At 34.5% G+C, this 22,538-nt stretch overlaps 1 protein-coding gene across 4 annotated transcripts in view; it reads left to right on the forward strand.

The window, feature by feature from the left end:
- Window positions 1-22,538, forward strand: part of CalpA (calpain A) — a 148,729-nt gene that overhangs the window by 107,777 nt on the left and 18,414 nt on the right. For 3 of the 4 annotated variants that reach the window (XR_016305126.1, XM_089649501.1, XM_089649502.1), the window contains exons 14-16: window positions 11,858-12,046; window positions 18,153-18,280; window positions 22,001-22,122. Coding sequence is in view for 3 of the 4 variants with exons in the window: in XM_089649501.1 (XP_089505627.1) it covers window positions 11,858-12,046; window positions 18,153-18,280; window positions 22,001-22,122 (439 nt within the window). In the remaining variant the exon portion in view is untranslated. The remainder of the gene's footprint in view (window positions 1-11,857; window positions 12,047-18,152; window positions 18,281-22,000; window positions 22,123-22,538) is intronic. The other variant, XM_089649503.1, reaches the window with a different exon arrangement.

The raw sequence follows: 22,538 nt of genomic DNA on the forward strand, positions 1-22,538 counted from the left end.
TTAGCAAAATTCGTAAATAACACAAAAATTATCACGTTTTGACAGTTCTCAAAGGAACACATAGTAGATAAAAGTCTTTGTCTGAGAGGTTAAAGAAAGTCAAGTACGTCCCTTAACACCCTGTATATAAAATGATACATTTCATAAATGCTTCACTACATCAACCGGATCTTTCAATCTTGAAGAGGATGCAATTTTTTCACCGGACGGTTCATTTTTAAGGTTGAAACATCGAACGAGTCTATCTGCGAGTTTCAACTCGATCGGATGTCGGGAAGTGGGTTAATTTCCGTTTTTATGATTTGCATTCATTCGTTACCGAAAACAAAAGTAAAATTCAAATAGATACATTTAAAAATAAATTATGTTATTGCGCAGAGTGCATCAAATAAACTATGTTATTGCGTTTATGTTATTGCACAGAGTGCATCAAATAAACTTCATAACAAAAAATAAATTTTTGAGTGTATGTAATATTTTTGCCGTCCCAATACAGCTTTTAAGAGCTATCCATTGAAGGTACATTATTTTATGCTATTTAATATTATTTATTTTTGTGTTTTTTAGTTATTTTATTTAATTCACTAACTATTGCTTATAAACGCAGCTTACACCAGCACAAGTTGGTGCGTAGACAATAAGGGTCTTACTAATAAACGTGTTTTTAATTTTACACAACGGATAAACGACCATTAAATTCTCAGGCTAATTTTTTTCGCTTTTGGGAACATTTCTTTTGGTCTCTTAGAAATTGTTGTCTCTCCCTTACTAGCATTGTGAGAAATATGATCTAAACGATGTTAGAAAGAGAAAACACCACGCTTTATATTCAAATCTACATGTGAAACATAGAGTATTAAAATGTAAACACGTCAATGAAAAACCAAACCAATGAGGTGACAGTAATGTTTAATACACTTGTATAAGGGAAAAAAACGTAAGTTTAGTCATTTGTAAAACTTTTTATGTTTTAATTTAAAATTTTAATATTTCAAAAATTAAATGTTTATTATTTCTAATAATAAAATTAGAAAGCAAAAAGTGTATAGTTTTCTGACACATTCAGAAATATTCCATTTTAATTTTATTGCGAAAGGGAAATACACATAAATTCTGACAGAGTATGCCAGAGACAACTGATGGCAAGGCGGTATAACTGGAACCGTGAATATTGTGACGTCATATTGTTGCCAACTATATCCACCAATGAAAAACTCTAAAAGTCTATGGAATAAACATTCAGAGTTTTTCATTGGTGTATAGTATAATAAGTAGGCTCCTAATGAGAATTGTACTGTCTATATATTGGCATTGGAGCCACAATGGAGTGCTGGTACCTACCCTGATGTATGGAAGTGAGGCATGGAACTGGCAGAGAAAGGATGAAAGTAGATTGAATGCTGTTGAAATGAGATCCCTGAGGCGTATGTGTGGTAAAACCATTTATGATCGTGTGAGGAATGTGGAGATCCGCAAAGAGTGCAAGGCGAATGTAAGTGTAATTAGTAAGATTAAGAAAGGGACGCTTAGATGGTTTGGGCATGTAGAGCGAATGAGCGAAGAAAGGAGTGTAAGGAGGATATATGATGCAAATGCGAATGGTAGCAGAAGTCGGGGACCCCTGAGGAAGACATGGCACGATCAAGTGAATCAGATACTTGAGTCGGGCCATGTCAAGAGTCAGAACAATAGAAGAGTATGTATGAATGTGAATGAGGCAAGGAGCGTGTGCCAAGACTGAGTTGTTTGGCGGTCCGTCCTCTCTGCCTACCCCTGCGGAGAAACGGCGTGATGGTTAGTTAGTTAGTTATTTATTTAACGCCCAGAGGGCTTGTACATGTAGGTGGAACAATTTTTAGGACAGACAATTTTGAAACATGAGAATAAATAGTAAAAATAAAATTACATTGAAAAATAATATATGCAAGAAACAAAAATAAAAAGAACAAGAACATGAATTAAAAAATACAGCGATTTGACTGATTTACAAAAATATAACTTCCATTTGGGAATAGTGTTGCAATAAGTCTTTTACGTAATCCACAAAATTGTGCAAAGTTAATATTAAATATATCGACATCACCTAAGTATTGGTTTCCCATAGTGTGAAACCGTTGTATTGGGGAGTTCGCAATGTAATAGTTAGTTATATATTGGCATATCTATGGTTTTATAGGACCAATAAGAGTGGTTTATTTATGCCTGATGGGTTGATGTAGGAATGGTGGTTTATCAGTTGTGTAACATTTAAAATACATTTATTAGTAAGGTAACAAATCTTTCATCCTGCCAAAAATGTACAATGATCATTGAATGAAATACAGCGGTTTTAACTTAATATGGTTCTACCAGCTTTTGCGATTTATTTGTCAATTTTGCAGAGTGACAGATAGGCCCAGTATGTAATTCAACGGCTAGATGATAGTATTTGCCTGTTTATCAAAAGTTTATATTTGTCGCTTTCTCACGTAGTATTTTTATGTGTGCTGTCATCTTAAGCTGTCTACCTGGTAAACGAGCAACTTTTTACGACAATTTCTTACCGATAAGGTAATTCAGTTATTCCATATTAACGGTCTAGATTCCGCAAGATTATTGCGTATTGCCTATTCTGTGGGCTCATTACCCTGTCTTGACAGTGAGTTCGCTCATTTACCGATATTACGACTATATTGTCGGGCCAAATCTATTTCCTTTTCACTCTGTTGCATATGTGCATCTCTGTTCATCACCCACTGCCTTAATTTGATTGTATATTTCTTAAAGATGCTGTCAGAAGGACTGAGAAATTGTGTGTTTCCGCTTCTCAATAAACTCGCTTTCAAATTTATTATCAGAAATAAACATAATTTTTTTCTCACCTCTTTTTGTCTTTTTTTAAGTTTCAAAACATATCTCAAATTGCGATCGGAACCTTTGGTTTTATAGATATGTCCGTTTAAATTATTCTGCAGTTAACTTCTGGATTTGAATATAAAGCGTGGTGTTTTCTCTTTCTAACGCAGTTTAGATCATATTTCTCACCATTACAGTAAGGGAGATACAACTATTTCTATGAGACCATATGAGGTGATCCCAAAAGCGAAAACATTGTTTTTTTATGTTGTGAATTTGTCTTATACATTACGGTCTTGAAGAGACACAACATTATTGACGGCCAACACCTTTCCTCGCAAGATTATTGACGGCCATTGTTCGGCAATAAGCAATTTCTCTAGCTCCTTTACCATCATCTTTAGATTCTAGTACTCAACTGCTTGCATCATTTACATTAATTCACATATTAATATGCTTCCTGATACATGCACTTTGCACCCTTGCTGCAGATGCGTAGACATCTCGTTAGAATTTCGTGAGCAGTCTTTAAAATTTGTGTAGATTTACATACAGGTTTTTTTCATCATACTCATTTGAAATCACTGTGATAGTTTTAACAATCTTTTTCACAATATACCAATTAAATACCATTTAGCACCAAAACCAAAATATGTATTGTTAAAAGGACGAAAGATTTTTTCTTTCTTTCTTTTTTTTTTTTTTTATTTTTTTTTTTATAGTCGGAGGCGGTTTACTTACGTTCCCCGCGAGCACTTAGGCCATAGGCCCATTGTACTATCTCCCATTTTACCTCATTCCCTTGCCAGTAACCCGGTCCCTTTTATGAAGTTCACCAGGGCTGTCATTGGATATGTGGCGATGTCTTCTGGTTCCACACTGTGTCTTCCCAGGTATCTGAGCCTTATTCCCAGCAGAGCGGGGCATTGGCACCATAGGTGAATTGGAGTCTCTTCCTCCTCTTCACATTTCCTACAGATGTTGGTGTTTTCCACTCCCAACAGTTGCATGTGTCTCCTGAGATGGCAGTGTCCCGTTAATAGTCCTACCAGTTCCCTCAGTGAGTTTCTGTCCATATCGAGTAGTTGCCTGGTTCGGTTAGGGTCCGGTCCGTTTATGAGTACTTTAGATTGCCTCATTCCGGGTGCCTTCTTCCATTCCTTCCAGTGTTGGGATTTGACCCACCTCTTGATATGTAGTTTGGTGTGGCAAGCTGCTACTCCTACGGCCGGCTCAGATCCCACAAGTGGTGCCAATTAAATACCATTTAGCACCAAAACCAAAATATGTATTGTTAAAAGGACGAAAGATTTTTTCTTTCTTTCTTTAGTTTAAAGGCCATTTTTACAGGCATTGATGCTTTGATCCTCTTGAATACCTTGCAAGCACCTACTTACTTTTCATTCAAAACATCTCGACGTTCCCGAAGAACAAAGTCGGATATAAAAATTTGTAGTTTTGCAGTAGAGCTGTTTAAAGTTTCGTTTCTGCATTTTTACTGTTTTTGATAATATATATCCAATTTAATAAATATAGGTTAGTGAAAAATATCAAATAACGCTATATTTCTTGATATCAAAAACAGTGGAAATGCAGAAACGAAACTTCAAACTCTAAACTACAAATCCGACATTTTTCTTCGGGACCGTCGATATAAATGATTAAAATCTGTTATTATCATTATATTTTTAATCTACTTTGAAAAGTTCTCCAATTGAATAAAATAAAAATTAATAATTTTCAAACTTAGGACGGGTGGTTTCACAGAATTTGAACAATTCATCAAATTTCATCAAAGTTGATTTTCAAGTTCTGTGAAGGTTCTATTCAAGTTCTGTTATTATATCATTATTGGCCAGTTGCTTCACAAAACTGAAATAATAACAGAACTTGAAAATTGATGAATTGTTCAGATTCTGTGATACAAACCGCCATTAATGTGATAATAATTTTTTTTAATGTAATTCATGCTTTGGATGATTATTCTGGTTGTCATATTTTGTGTTTTTTTGTAAAGCTTATGTCCATTGTTTTCGATAACTTTTCTTGGTCCGCCTTTCTTAACAGAAAAAAAATGTATTGCAAATTTTTTAGTAATTTACTGATTTATATTTTTTGTTTAGGATATAATTTTTTGCTAATAGATTTAGTTTTATCCATAAATAATCTAAATAATGATAACCCTTTTTTAAAAACCCCTCTATATTGATAAAAAATCTAATTAAAATTACCCCTCCCCCTTTTAAACATAGATCTTGAGTAGGTACTTGTATATTTTTTAAAATTTAATTAGGTATCTATTTGTTTTGATTGAAGTTAAATGACCTACGGACCTAAAAAACCATTCATACATTTATAGATAGCCACTAATACTTTACGTTTGACAGCCTTTTAGTTCTCTTCTTCTAATGTCGCCATGTGTGAAAATTAATCACGTGCTCTTTTAATACTTCTCTATCTTTTCTGTTTTTGTTTGTTTATGTTTTGTTTTTTGTCTTGAGTAAAATGATTTTTTTAAATATAACTTTATTAACCCGACACTAATATAATTTTATTATTTTGTACAGAGAAAATATATTGTCATTCAATTGGTTTCAAATTATTATTGTTTGTTTGAATGAAAGACGAAAAAAGGGTGAAAGTTTCTAAGAGAGCGTTTAGTAAATCAGATTTTTCTACACATTCAATAAATATTCAAGTCGGGATGTTTTGCAGAAATTCTAATGTAGCATTGTCATCAAATTGAAAATTACCGCCATTTTTTTTTAACATTTGAAAGTTCCCTATAAAATGCTGATTCTGGGTCCGCGTTTAATGGAAAATTCTCAATGTAAAAAAGAAAACAAAATCAAACTGATCCGCCATTTTTTGACAATGTTACATTTGAATTTCTGTAAAATACTCCATACAACGAAAATAAAGACCGAGTCAATATTATAAGTAGTAATTAGTATATTCTTCAAAATTTACTTCTAAGCATCTACTACGACAATAAAAATTGCACACCCTTTCATCTATGGTACTATATATTTTCTTCTATGGAATTCGTTTTCTCTTCAATGTTGCCAACACAACAAAAACTTAATTATCTCAAAACTAGGTAGGTATCAGATTTTATTCAAAATTTTTAGGTAATTTTATTTTAAATTGTATTTGTTTTATAACACCGTGTTGCCATAACATGTGTTTTTAACATTCTTACTTTGAATTAATTAAATGATTTTACTTTTCTATATTTAATTTTTTCCGCATACTTACCTTTCATATTTTGTTAATTGTAAATTTAAATGTACAAATAAAGTAATGGTTTTGGTCTGCAGTCATTTAGCTTCAGTCAGATACTTCACTGACTTTGAAAATGTATATTATGGTCATATTTTCGTTATTAACACATTAAAAAATAGCATTTATTTTTCTTTACTTAAGGGGTGATTTCAATTCTACTTAAGGTTAAACGTAATGTACATTGTTGTCTACGTGTTCATAGATGGCGTTGATTTAATTATTTTATCAAAATACACTTTTTCGCAAGTTATGCTTTACAATATTAAGACAGATTATTTGTTAGCGTCTGTACATACACAATATGAATAATTAGTTTTGTCCGTATACAAACTCAATTCTTTCAAGAAAGGCATACAAATACGATATTGTAGCGATGATTCAATACAATATTGTATGTCTATACCTTTCTTGAAAGAATTGCGTTTTTATACTTACTGCTTATTCATATTATACGGGCGGGCACAATCAAATAATTTGTCTTAACACACTTTAATCGGGAAGAGTAGTTCTACCCGTTCGGTCGATTGATGCTTAACGTCGGGAAGGGTAGTTCTACCTTCTGCGCCCGCCTCATTTCAATGGCAGAAAAGAAGAAATTATCCGATGTCTTTATATGAATATTATATACCAATCTCTTTGTAAAGGTCCCAACTATACGTACATAATTATCAAATTGTAATGCAAGTCTTTTTTTAATATTTATCTTGGAGTCTTTTGTGTACATCGATATTTCAACTAAAATGACCTATATTATTTAAAACTTGACACTTGATAGGTATTTCATTTGAAGATCAACGAAATAAGTAATTTAGATGACATATTCTGTTATTCTAATAATTCAATTCTTGGAATGAGGGTTTTTATGACCATGAAACCCGAAACAAATCTCTCTATCTCTGTTCCGCACCCACTCAACTCCTAGGTGCGAGCGAGCGCACAGTGTCTGACGCGACTAACAAAAGCAGGTATCGGCAAACACAGTTAGGCGGACCCTAATAAATATTTACAAGACAAGTGCATGTCAGTTTTTAAAACGCAAATTGTCGTACGGTTGTGTTCTGAGGAGATAATATTTATATTAGCTTTTTCAAACCTTTCAAAATGGATTCTGAAAATTACGAAAGTGATGACGAAATCGTTGCAGATAATTTATCTGCCTGTTCTAGTAATTATTTGCCTGAATTCGATAGTGAAAGTGAAGAATCTAGTGGAAGTGAAGAAATTCCTTGTAGGAGAAGAATGTCAGTGATGCCATTACAGTTTAGTGATTCTGAAGAAAGTGATATGGAGCAAGAAGGAGAAGAGTGGTCTCGAATAGATAATCCGCCAAATATCGAATCATTTTTAGGTCATCCTGGTGTTTGCGTAACACCAGCTGATTCCAAAAGTATTATGCAAGTAGTAGAACTATTTATTGGAAATGATTTGTTTGAAATGATGGTAGAAGAAAGCAATCGTTACCATGCTCAAAATGAATCAAGATTCAAACAAACGAACAAATCCATCAAGTGGAAGCCCATAAACATTCCAGATATGAAAAAAATGTTAGGATTGATTCTGCTTATGGGTCAAGTGCAAAAAACTACGAGACAAGATTATTGGTCTTCAGACCAATGTATCGAGACGCCCATATTTTCAAAAACAATGAGCCGTGATCGTTTCAATCAAATTTGGAGATCTTGGCACTTTTCAAATAACCAAAACATTACCGATTCCAGCGACCGCCTTGAAAAAATTCGACCCGTTTTGACATATCTCATCCCAAAATTGAATTCTGTTTACAAGCCTCAAAGGGAGCTTTCTCTAGATGAAAGCATCATACCGTGGCGGGGAAGGCTAGCATTTAAAGTATACAATGCGTCAAAAATAATTAGATATGGTATTCTCGTGCGAATGGTTAGTGAAGCCCCTACGGGATATATTTGCAATTTGGAAATATACTGTGGGCAAGGAAAGCGACTAATAGATACAGTTGAAACATTGCTTAATCCATACCTAAATTTGTGGCATCATGTATATATGGACAATTACTATAATAGCGTTAAAACTAGTGAAGTGTTGTTGAAACATAAAATAAGAACGTGCGGAACAATGCGAATTAATCGAGGTTTTCCCGAATGCCTTAAAAACGTAAAACTCAATCCAGGCCAAAGTATTTTCCGTCGAAAAAATGATGTGTTATTGCAAATTTGGAAATCTAAGAGGGACGTCAGAATGATTTCAACTATACATTCTTCGATCATACTTGAAAGCGGCAATATCGATTGGAAGACGAAACTACGAATCTGGAAACCACAGAGTGTTATTGAGTATAACAAATATATGAAAGGAGTTGATCGTGCAGATCAGTATCTTTCGTATTACTCAATAATAAGAAGAACCAAAAAATGGACTAAGAGAGCTGTGATGTATTTATTGAATTGTGCTCTGTTTAATTCCTACAAAGTTTACAAGGCCTTGAATGCAACCAAAAGACTGACTTATAAACAATTTTTACTTAATGTTGCCAAATATTGGATAATGACCGAGATTTCTGAAACTGATGCAAATTTTGAGGAACCGAGACCATCCACTTCACAATTACAAAGGAAAGTCTTGAAAAAAGATCCTCCAGGGAGATTATCAATGGACACGAAAAAACATAAAGCGATAAAAATTGTCACCGGCGGTAAAAAGAAATATCCCCAGAGACAATGTCGCGTGTGTTCTGCGCACAAAACGAAAGGTCTGACGAGTTATATGTGTCAATTTTGCGACGTCCCTCTTCATAGGGGGGAATGTTTCACTAAGTATCACACCGTATCCAAATATTAGATGAACAATTTTTAGACGTGAACTGAAACTGATTAGATAAAAGTGGTTAGAAACTAAAACCTAATAGTGTATGGTGAAAAACAATAAACAATATTACGTGAGCAATACGAGAAGCATTCTACCGTAAGTGATTATTTTAAATTTCATTTGAAAAAATAACCAATATTATTAGCATGTTCCGATGGTTTTGGTCCGCTGTACCGTGCGAGGAGCAATTGTACACGTGGTATTTCAATGGGTAATAATGTGTTACTTTGACGATACTAGAGAAGTGGCAATTGTTTTTGTTTTTATAATGATTTGGGCTTGGTGAAAATATAATAATTTGTAATTTTATTAAATTGAAACCTAGTTTATACTTAAAAAATTGAGCCCTAATGACACAACAATGACTTTGTTTTCGATTTATTATGTTGCATTAGAAATAATACTTGGTTTTCGGCTAGAAATTTTATAGCTTGGGTATGCTGAGTTAGTATGTAGAAAATTTTATTGAAATATTTCCATTATTTAAGAAGATATAGCGATTTAAAACAAATTACACAAATTCGCGCGGGACCTTTATTTTCGCCCGTTTTCAGCGGTCAGCCGGCGAAAAAATAACCCGATCAAAGTGTGTTAATATTTTAAAGCATAACTTACAAAAGGTGTATTTCATAAAATAATTAAATTAACGCCATCTATGAACACGTAGACAGTAACGTACATTACGTTTACCCTTAACCTTAAAAATAACGACTTTTTCACTGTAATCTGCGAGAACTGGTAATCGCAGTCAATTCCTTATTTTAAATTGAACCAGAAAGCTCCTAAAGTCGTTAAGTTTAGTGTTAAGGACAATTCCTTATCCTTATATAGAAATTGAAACCGGAAACGCCCCTCTGATATCATTGACATACAACCAAAATTTCATAACATCAAAAATCAATAAAATTGTGTTTTTTATTACTTTTTCCAAATGATATTAGTTGTGCTAATAGTGATAATATTAGTGATTCGCTGATAATGTAGTTTATTGTTTTTTTTTTGTTTATTAAGTAGAACTGCATTTAAATTTTTTATCAAGCTTATTGAGTATATTGTGGTTATTTTTACCCATGACAGGAACTTCGCCTTCCAAAGGCATTGTCAACAAACTGTATAGTTAACTGTCCCTCGATGACCATTAAAAAATAGTGTTTGATTTAATTAGTACTGGTGGATCCCGCAATGCTTTGCTATTGTCTTACTCGGGCGTCTCCGACTCCTTCCATCATTCACTACTGTATACCACAATGTTACTGTTAAAAAACTACATTACATCGACTTTAATTCCACTCCGTATATCATTCTGGTGCAGAAATATTGCGTTAGGGCGTCCCCGACTTCTTATACCATTCACATCACTCTCTAAACACTCCCGGAACTAATAAGAACAAACTTTGAAATTTTCAGCGATATCGGTCGAATACTTTTCGAGTTTTGCGAGCACAAACATATTTAATTTTTTTTTTTTCTGACATCTCACAAGAGCACCTCTTTCTGTACAGTATAAAGATAGTGGAACTAAATCGTCAACCAGTTGGGCAGCGTTGTGAGGCGGGTTAAGTTAGATGCTGTAGGAAGGGATTTATTAATGCGGGTCTTGAAGGGACCTCGTGAACTAGTGACGTTAATAACTGCTCGATTCAGTTCCTTATTTTTTGGTTATTTTGTATGGACATATTTTTATACACATGTTTCCAATGTTTTAAAATATTTTTTTTTCCATATTCAAAAAGAATGTAATTTCAAGAATATATTTTCCATATTCAAAAAGAATGTAATTTTAAGAATATATTTTTTTCCATATTCAAAAAGAATGTAATTTTAAGAAAATATTTTTTTCCCGTTGCACATCATTCATGTATAGTAAATATTAAAAACTGAACCACATTGATGTCAACATTTTGATGTTGAATGAAAAGCAACTCTTATTTGAATGCTTTTCAATTATTTAGCAGATAGGTATCACAATACAGTTAGGTATCACATCTTTCAAATTGCTAACCAATAATTCAATAAAACACTCTTTTTTCAACTTTAACTCTACACTGGATGCCTCGAGGAAAATAATTCCTTTTAGGGCCTATATCGTCTTTGGGGATGCTGTGTAAAGGGTCTTTTGGAGAACATGTAACACAAAGGCCGAGCTATTGATCTAAAGAACGAAGCTATTGAACTAAAGAAACGACCCATTCTCATGTGACATACAAATGTTGGGCTCTCGTGTGACGTGTTTATTTTGTTAGTTATTCAGTTTTGGTTGTATGTCAGCAATATTTAACACATAAATTCTCGCGCAGCGATCAAATACCTTAATGTGACCATAATACAAATTCATTTAGTGCCCTTCACTCATATTAGGAATTCTTTTTTCTTCCACTACCTGTCCACCAAAATCCATTCCCACTCAAAACACACTTCCTTCCATCATAAATTAACATAATAATTAAATATCTTCTGCTTGCAAAATAATATATGTTTTAATTTATTATTAAAAAAATATTTTGCCAATGTGCAAAATCCTACCATACTCGTCATGACTCATTGTGATATTAACCATCAATTTGCATTAATTATATAAACTTGCAAATAATCTAAAAACTATGTAATAATAATCAATATCAACATTCTCCAAAATTAAAATACTTCAAATGTAAATTATCCGCAATTCGTCGATCAATTATCCCAAACTACACACATCTTATAATAATAAAAATACATAAAAACACTGTCAAAACACCCTCCAAATTACTTTCAATAAAAAATAACTCTGAACAAATAACCCCTTAAAACACAATCTTCATAAAAAATTATCTATTAAATTCAAATAAAATCTTTAAAATCTCTCTCGTTAACAATAAAATGAAAACCTCGTGTTAAAAAAATGGTAAAATCCCAGAGTTGGGTCAAGGCGGCGGCGGTAATGTTGCCCCACCTCTTCAAAATGGCGGACCACCCCAACAGGAGAGGGGATTCCTCGAGCAGTTGGTCTGTTCCCTTTGCGCGCCCGTCTGCAAGGAGTTTGGGATAGACTTGGAGCAGGTGGCCGGTCAGCAGGGTCCAGAGGGGGTGCACCTGACACAGCCAGGTACTGGCAAAATAAGATGCTATAGTGAAAACATAGGGACAAAAAAACAATTTACAATATTTCTCACAAGTTAAATTTTGAGCTGAGTAAGGTCATTTTTTTTTCAATGTCCAGACTCAGTGGTACTAAGGCATCCCTAATTTGGGGTATGTTAGGTTGACGGTAGATTTTGTTAATGTAAATTTCCATGAGTTTTATGTGCTTTTACCCTTTTGAAGCATAAATTGACTAAAGTCAATGTTTTTTTTCACTGCCCCATAATCAATGGGACTATGGCATCTCGGATTTGGGGTGTTCTGTGAAGCTGATGGTAGTTGGGAGGGATAGGAGATAGGCAAGAGGAAGGTTGGGAAGTACCTGTCTTAAAAGTAATTTAAACCAAAAAAAAATCGTATTTCAATGGTGGTCTTTCACGGCGAAATTGAATGTATTCACCACGAGAGATTCCGTTTGTGTTGCTAGTATTCAGAAAAAAATATTTTATCGTTTCGCATTTAAACTGAAAATGTTGATGGTTTGAAAACTATGTTTTTAAACATGTCTCCAACACCGGAGTCGTGTGTGGTCACAACTACACCACAAACTGGACAAAATGTCATAAAAATCACTATAAAAACTTTTCAAAATAACAAATTTGAATGTTTTATATCAATTTGTAACAATAATGGTAAAAAAATTTAAATTATTTGTTCATAATAACTAACAAACTCATAATCCCTCTACAAATCCAAAAAAATCACAATACCCCTCAAAAACCTTTCCATACAACAAACCCCCTTTAGGTAATGGACTTAATGGAAGATGTGGTGTTTTCCATCACTGGCAACATTACACGTCTGCGGTTGGAGAAATCTATGGAATTGAGGTTTGAATGTATTCGAAAACTGACAGCTCATTCTAAAAGGTAAGGGTTAAAGAAATGGTTTTTTCGTGCAGGTTTGTTTTAAATATTTTATCTGCTTAAATTTAATAAATATTTTATAGGTAATTAATTTTTAGCAGCCTTTTTTTTACTGAATCAAAGATAAGTTGTGGGCAGTAAATAGAAATTCTGGGTTCATTTCAAAAAAGGAAAAAATGCTATGAAGTCATTTTTCTTGCTGAGCAGTTGAAAAATATGAAACAAACAATAAATATTAATTTACTTATTAGCGAAAACTTCACTAGCCAACACGTTTTCTGAAATAAAATATGGTCTATTCTTTTCAGTCAAATAGATATTCAAAGCTCCACGGCTCATGATGGAAATTACACTGTTAAGAGTAAGCGAGCAGTTAATGGTTTGTGTTGCACTAAAATTCAGGAAAGCTTGTGTATTTCATGATGCCAGAACTCACAGTTTGAGAGGTTTTGCTGCTTCGAATATGACAAAAACAGATGATATTCTGTCTTATAGTCTAAAACAAAATTCTAATGAAGAATAATTAATTCCATAGAGAAAAAACACAGCGCCATAGATGCATAAATATATATTTTTATGTGCTTCGTTTAAAAAATTATTTTAGTCTTGAGAATGAAATTTCATAATACTTATTGGAAAGAAACTTGAAAAATCTGATTATTACATTTATCGCTTGTGAAGAAAGAATGAATTTTTTGTATGAATTAAAATTGAATGTGCATTTTTTAATACTAATTTTAGTTTCAAATTATTAATTTTAAGTTTTTTTTTTACCGATTTTATATATTAACAATGTGTCCCCAATTATTTCAACGATTTTTAAACAGTTAAAAAATTGTGGTTTATGTATTGTCCAAGTGTTTTAAAGTTTTCATTATTTACATGTATATTTATGTATTAGATAAGCTGTGCAAGGTAAGTACTTTAATATTAATTTGTTTTTATTATTTGATTCCCCTATGAATTTAATTTTCTTTAGACTATTTTAAAGTATTTTTATAAAAAAAATATTAATTTATTTTGCATCCACAAGTATCCCATTAGGTAAATTCTGTTTTAATAATATGATATAAAAAATATTCCAAAGACGTTTTTGAGTTTTCATTTTGTAAATCTGAAGGTTTTTTTTGGTGATTTCGTCTGCTTGTCCGAAAGAGGACTTTAAATAGGTACCCGCTGTGATATTTTAATCCGAACCGCACAGTTGCTTGACTAATGTAAATCAACCATATCGAGTCGAGACTATAGTACCGTAAAATGAGGTGACTTTTGTCAATTTTCAACTTTGAAACTAAATAACGTTTTTTATAAATTCATTTGCGACGGAAAATTTGATGTAATATTTATTTCAATAAACTATTGAAATATATGTTTAAAAAAATTTACTTTAATACCATTATTATAAGCCTGTTACAAGAATACGCCAATCCTAAAAGAAATTGTAAACAGAATGCTAATATTCAAGATTTTATATTATATTTGTTGAGAAATTTATATAATTTATAAACAGATTCACAATTTAATTCAATTATCAATATGTTTACATATAACTAGAAACCAACTAATTTCACACTTATTTTCGAAGTATCATTGTGTCCAAAATAAAATATTAAAAAGAAGCGAGTAATTTCGGACTGGTAGCGAGAATTATGCAGATATTCGTTATGTTCAAAGTCGTCCCCGATTCAAAAGTCATCCCATATTACGTTATCACTGAAAAGCCAAATCTGTACCGGTGTGGCAAGTCCACGTACTCGAAGTAAGCTCAATTTTTCCTTATTCTGAAATTACTTCTTGAGCAGATAATCCATTTCATTAGGTCTGCTGTCTAGGAGTCTTAAAAGTGTCTTTGGTATATTTATTTTAATTTAAGTTTGTAGTTTTTAAGCTAAATATGTAAAAAAATTTCATTAATCTGTACCTACAAAGCAAAATATGATAAGTACAATTGACATAAGTTTTCAAGAAAGGAACTTTGGTAAATAATTTGCTCAAATAATGGGGTATTTTCTGATTTATTTTTCTGATTATGATTATCATAGGAATGATTATTAATGACGAATCATTCATGATTATCGATTTCAAAAACGATTTAAAACTGCACGTTCCAAAACGGTTTCAACTGGCTACAACGTCATTATGACATAGAAAACGCCAATGTCTGGTAAGACGGCTGTCAGCAACGTCGCCCTGCGTGACATCAGCACCCCCTAATTCCCAATTACCGATTCATATCAAGTTTTTAAGTTTGAAGATAATATCTATACATTTGTTATGTAGAAACATTAATTATATGAAATACCCTCGATAGAAAAAAATCGCAAACTAAGTTTTGAAAATTATTTAAAAGACGTTTTGTTCAGTTATTTAATATGTTGTAGGCATGAAAAATTCACAGTGTATCTTTAAATGCAACTAAAGCTTTTTTCGAGAGATTTTTGCTCTATTTCAAATAAGTCGTATTTTATTAAATATTTTCAGCATTTTTGCTCAATTATTATCGTTTTTTAATATTAGCGCGCTCCCTCTAACATTTGTATTTACATATCCCCCTTTCAAACCATCCTTGAACGCTTACTACGGGGCCTAAAGAGTAAAAAGAAAGATTTCGTTTTGGAGGGACATTTATTCGTCAACATAAAAATAAAATAAATATACCTTAATTGCTGTAATTTTTTCGAAATTTAAAAAACAGTAAAAATACCCTATTTCTACAAATTTTTAAAAGTTGGTTCCCACATTTTTGCTTTTTAGGTTCAGATATAATTCATATTACACTAAAACATCATTATCTTCAGAACAAAAATATTTTATTTTTAATTTGTAAATGAAGTGACATTTTATCGGTTACTTTAAATTGAAGAAATTCTAACAATAATAATTGAAATCTTAATTATTATTGTTTTTCAATATTTTTTTTACGTCTTCATTATCAAAATATATTTTTTCTTTCATTTCTACTAATACGCACACATACATAAAAATATATGTACACATTGCTCTATATTTTTACACAAAATTTATAATAATTGATCTGAAGAACTCCCCTATACCAGGGGTGTAATAGTCCCTGACCTCGACCAAAAAAGTTTTCAATCCGATTTTGAAAAAATATATATATCAATAGCGTTTAATCCACTTGTATAACCCTACAGAGATTTTGTGTAGAAATTAATTAAAAATAAGTATCGCTTCATGTAATATCATTATCATTTTATTTTATGTTCTAGTTTATATGCAATAATAATGGATAAACAATATATTCTCTACTTTTTTAACAAATTTATTTAGTTTTTTTTTTTATTGTTGTGCAACAGATTAATTATCCATTTATAGATTATAAGAGTTCTTAATTAATATTCTAAGAAGTTTTAAGGCTTAAAGCAATGATACTCAACCTTTTTCTTCTGCGGGCCACATTCATATGTTTGTAAAGCTACGCGGGGCGCAATATACCTGGTCAGTGTTGCCAACGGATCTTGGCCTAATGTCGCCGTTTTTCAAACATTAAGTAGCCTAATGTAGCCGAATTTCAGTTGCAGTAATTCTAATGAACTCGCATAAATTCTGCCCACATATTCCCCACAAATATTCTATGTGAGCTTGATTACCCCTTTTATTATTCGAAATACATGGGGGGGGTTTGTTATAGAATTTCTGTAAAACGTAATTCCCCACAAAAAAAAATTAAAAATGAGCGCTCCCCACACAAAATATTTGAAATCCATGGGGGGGGGGTTACAGAACTTTGCTGAAAAAAAAATTCCGCACAGCCAAAAACATCATACGTGATTCCCCACAACACTGGTATGACAAAAAATATCATGAAACCCACACCCCCGTTTTTTTGGCAACACTGTGAATGTGACGCATTTAACTTTGGAGCTGTCAAAAATATGTGTTGCCACGTCACGAGCAAAATTATTTGCGCGCATATTGGTCTGTCATATCTTTGTTTTTTGGAGATAAATCTTGCATGTGCAGTAGCAACACTCTTATACCAGATGTGTTGTTGACACAACAACGTCTATCCTCTTCGGTTTCAATGTCTGTACGTCAAAGTCGCAATTAATCTCAAATTAACGTGATATAGAATGCCAGATTTTGTAAACCATGTTCCTGATATTAAATGTATTGAGGGCCGCACAAAATAGCTTGGCGGGCCGCAGGTTGAGTATGACTGGCTTAAAGGGTAATTAAATCTATTGTTTTAGAACTTTCATTCAATAGCACTATTCCTGTTCTCATGCCATGTTGTGCTAGAACACTGAACACAACAAAACACTGTGTCTTTGTTAAGGACTCTTATAATCAGGAATAAGTGTAAGGACGGCCTGGAAGTTAACATCATCTCTATTAAGCTCTCAAAATCTCTCTGCTGCTAGAAATCTAACTGTTAGTCCACCTCCGTTCTGAAGATAGAGGGGCAAACCTATACACTACCGACATCTGTTGGATAAGTCTATAACCTAGATCTGTCTACACTAGAGCCATCTGTGTCTTGTAGCTCGAACTATCACAGATTCTTTAATGGCACTTTCCATTTTTCTTCAATTTCATCTTCAATAAATAGTGGCAGTTATTTTTAACAATTGCTTCATTCTTGTAGATTCTTCAACCATTGCGTTTTATTTTTTATGCCTTGATTAAACAGTTCCAGCACTTGTCATTCATTATTACACGCAGCTAAATTATTAAAATTTCAAAAATCTAGTACCTACCTTCATAAATTAATAATTATTATGTTAAAACAGTAAAGAATGATTTTTTTCCCATTATTATGTATATACACAGTGTTTGGAATCTAGTGGTATAAACTAGACAACGACTGGAGGATTAAAAATACTTTTGGAGCCGGGTATAGGCTTCGACGCGTGTTAAAAGACAATAAACAGCTGATAATACGACTCAAATCGAAAATACTATACCACAAAATCGACTTCAAATGAGATGTAGGTTCATCAGTTTCTTGCTTATACCACTAGTTTCTGTGCACCATGTATTTAGCACCTAAGTATGATAAATTACATTATTATTTATAAGAAAAGCACTATGACAATACACAAATCACAATTTTATTACTGTCTTTTCCAATCTTACAAAACTCTATCTTGTATTTCTCAGCGTGCATATAATATATGTACATAGTGTTGATTTGTGTATGAACTATAAGCTGACAGTGTATTTTTTGTGTGTCCCGTGCAGAAACCCGAGGCCAGGGCTTCTCCAAGGATGTGTGCCGCTCCATGGTGGCGATGCTGGACAACGATGGCTCCGGGAAACTCGGTTTCGAGGAGTTCAAGACTCTCTGGGTGGACATTCGCAAATGGAAGGTGAGTCATTAATTTTTTTTTAATGTTGAATTTGGTTTATTTAGCGCATAGCTCCGTCCTGACACTGAGAAGCCAAACAAAAAGCAAGCTAATTAGTAAGATTAAGAAAGGGACGCTTAGATGGTTTGGGCATGTAGAGCGAATGAGCGAAGAAAGGAGTGTAAGGAGGATGTATGATGCAAATGCGAATGGTAGCAGAAGTCGGTGACGCCCGAGGAAGACATGGTGAATCAAGTGAACATCAAGTGAATCAGATACTCGAGTCGGGCCATGTCAAGAGTCAGAATAATAGAAGAGTATGTATCAGACGATGTATGAATGTGAATGAAGCAAGGAGTGTGTACCAAGACCGAGTTGTTTGGCGGTCCATCCTCTCTGCCGACCCCTGCGGGAAACGGCGTTATGGTTAGTTAGTTCGTTAGAAAAACTGGCATTTAGAACCTTGTCCAACTGAGGTGACAGAATGGCAGGTGTGTTATTATGCATCTTTTAATGTATGGACAATTGTAACGAAAGACTATTTCGGAGTGTGGCAGCATTTTAAAGATATTTGTGAAAGAATGTTGTACGTGCTATTTTTTCAAAATAACAGAGTGCGGTTTAATTCATGGAAATATAGGGAGAAAACTGACATCTTATGCTGCATGTACCTAGACTGAAAACCGAAACGAAACCGGCGAACCGAAACGCTAGCCGAACCTTAAATTATGGGAACCGAACGAAGCAAAAGTGAATGGCCCAAAACGCCGCTTGAAGTTGCTTCGTTCCTTTCCCATAATTCGAGTATCGGCTCGCGTTTCGGTACGCAAATGTATATGCAGCATTATGTTTTAAACTAGAAAGACAGCAAAGCTAAGAAGCTGACGGATGTAGGAAAGTAGTACTTGTCTAGAAAAAATATTAATAAGAATTTTTTTTACTCGTCGAGACACTTTTGTGGAATAATGTTGTAGTTGATCTCATGGCAATATCTTGGGTTGCCATTTTTTTTTTCTTCTTTTATTTGTGATTTCATATTGCAAATTATTCTTATGGCCTACACATTTAATGTGTTTTCGTGAAATAATTGATAATGAATCGATAGTGTGCAAGATGAATTATATATCTGCACTGCTCCAACGTGTGATTTGCCATTATGAGCGTAATCTGTTCGCTCATGTCACCGTTTCGGTGGACCGAGCTGTTTTGGTACCGCCTGATGCTTTCCCCGTGTAGTATGGTATAACAAAGTTTTGTGCCTAACGAAATATGCACGACTCGTTTGCACTTTCGGGTTTGCGCTGGAATCTTGTACTAGAAGGTAGCTCAAATAATGTCCTGGCGGGAATTATGTCTGGAGCGTACTTTCTTATATCGATGAGTGGGGCACAGATGTCCTCGTAAGTTATGTGAAGACTGAAGACAAGCAATGCAATGCAAAAATGTACATACCAAGGACAGCCTCTGATCATTACGGTCATAATTGATTTTGTTTTCCCTTTTGACTGCAAATTTTATTTTGTTGGTTGGGTACTGCTTTGAACGCTACGACCACACTGTGTATACAGGGCTATCAAGGAACTCATCCATCAGTGCAAGATTTCTCATATTTACATTTGAGAAGATAGGTGTACAAAAAGTTTTGAGGTTAACTGTAATTTAAATATATTTATTGTTTTAGAAATTTCATTCAATAGCACCGTTCTTCTTGTCATGCTCTAGAACATCTGGTCTGTCGTGTGGTATCTTGAACAAGTTGTGGTGATAACGAATAATAAATTTCAACAATATACGTTTTGATATATACCATATTCATACGAAGTACTTGTTCGCAGTATCCTGGAATATAGCTCCATTATTTGGGCCCTTTATGAACAAAACCACATACTAGAAATAGAATAAGTACAAAAGAGGCTTTGCATTACATGTACACGAGAGAATATACATCATTCCTTTAACAGTAATCTGGTCCGTTTTATAAAGTTAAGTCAGGGGTGTCATTGGATATGTGGCTATGTCTTCTAGTTCTACAATGTGTCTTCCCGGGTATCTAAGCCTTGTTCCCAACAGGGCGGGATATTGGAACCAAAGCTAAATTGGAGTCTCTTCATCCTCTTCACATTTCCTACATCTGTTGGTGTTTTCCACTCCCAACAAATGCATGTGTCTCCTGAGATGGCAGTGTCCCGATAGTAATCCTACCAGTTCCCTCAGTGAGTGCACTGTCCATATTGAGTAGTTGTCTGGTTCGCCTTGGGTCTGGTCCGTTTATGAGTACTTTGGACTGCCTCATTCCGGGTGCCCTTTCCCATTCCTCCCAGTGCCGGGATTTGACCCACCTTTCAATACGTATTTTAGTGTGGCAAGCTGCTTCTCCTACGGCAGGCTTGGATCCCGCAAGTGGTGCTTTCGCCCCTTTCCTTGCTAGTCCATCAGCCCGCTCATTGCCCTCAATCCTTTATTTCCTGGTACCCAGATCAGGGTTATTTTATTGATGGTAGCAAGTTCTTCAAGAATGGTCCTGCATTCCATCACCAGTCTGGAATCGCATCGGTTACTTTCCAGTGCCATTAGGGCTGCCTGACTATCAGAGCATATGCCTTATTCCTGTTCCCGATACGTATGTTCTCCTGTGCACAAGCTAAGTTGGCCTCCATCTCACCTTGAAATACAGTGAAATGTGTTCTTAGAGGTATACTGAGTTCCCTCCTCGAACCCTGTAAACATACCCCGGCCCTCCCCATCTTGGACGCATCTGTGAACCAGATTAGTTCCCGTTTGTGGGTAGGGCCTGGAACCGTGTCCCATTCCTCCCTTGTGGTGGGAACGATACTTATTCCAACTATTTTGAAAGAGGCTTTGTTATATTATGTGCCTAACAAGTATACTACCACTTTTTTATGCTCTGAAAGCGAGGGTTTCTGCCCATCAGAATGCGCCAATCAACAGAGCAACTCAAATGCTTCTGCATTGACCATCGACATTTTCAACATCACATTCAGACAGTTCAGCAACTTTTTTTTTATGCTTGTGTAGCGATCGATACTGCTAGAGTGTTCCAGAAAGCCGACCGGTTTAGAATGCATGGGCTACGAAATCTCGAGACATTTTGATAGGCACAATTAATTGCGCAAGGTAAACAATACCTACTGCCGGCTGTCTACGAGCTACCCACCCGCGAAGTCCAAGCGAGCTACCTATGACAATACTTTGCGAGTTTGACTAGGTACATTTCACGCATTCGCTAGAAGGTTCTAGCCTATTGCCTAGGCGTACTCCCAGCACGATCGAAGGATCAATATTGAACTAGTAACCTCCAGTTTACCAGCTGTCTTGCGAAGTTACTACCGCCGTCGGCTTGGCTATATAAATAGGCCCGACGCAGCGAGTATTCAATATTCAGACAGCGGTGAAACGTCAAACTCGTAACCTTGACCTAGTTAGTAGCCCGCATTCCGCGCCAAAATATTATAGTGCTTTCTCGTATTATTCTGTGAATAAACGCGCTATTGTGTTTCCTTCAACAAACGTTCTAATTAAAAATAAACTGAGACTTTTATTAGTACACCAAGATAACCACACATGTCACAAAATAGTAAAACTGCCCCCGTAACCTTTTTATACTTACATGTACCTGAAATTTGTAATCTTTTCCGTAATATATTATTGCATAACCGTTTTATGGTGAACACAACTAAATAAATATATAAATATTCCCACTAACCATAATATATTTTTCAGGCCGTCTTCAGATTATATGACCCTCAGGGTACCGGCCAGATCCCGGCTTCCCAGCTGCGTGATGCTTTGCACTCCGCCGGCTACACCCTCAACAATCACATCCTCAACATCTTGGCCCACAGGTAAGAAGATTATCACCACCTCCTTGTGCAAAAGACGGTCACAGTTTTCTTCATAGCATGGTCATGGCTAAATTTAGGCCTAGATAAACAGTTTATCAGCTATGTTGGGGGCATTTCATCAAAGTTAAACAACAATCAGTGGCGGTTTGTTGTTGGGAGTTCAATCGGAGAATAAAAATGGATTAAAATATTCACTCATCTATAAATCCTATGCTAGTCTTGTTCATCTAATGTTGCCTTACTTGCAAATATAACCCTGCCAAATATCAGGCGAGACATTGCAACACTGAACTTTGCACGATGATGTCGTCTGCCACCTGAAGTCCCGAAAACAGTAGTTCTTACTCCAGAAGATAGGTGGAAACTTGAGCGCAGCGATGAATCATGACTCATTTTATTAAGAGCGGGAGCTCTAT

Source organism: Hesperophylax consimilis, chromosome 30, assembly GCF_061612785.1.
Source record: "Hesperophylax consimilis isolate HC1 chromosome 30, BYU_Hcon_1.0, whole genome shotgun sequence".
In the NCBI taxonomy this organism is placed as follows: domain Eukaryota; kingdom Metazoa; phylum Arthropoda; class Insecta; order Trichoptera; family Limnephilidae; genus Hesperophylax; species Hesperophylax consimilis.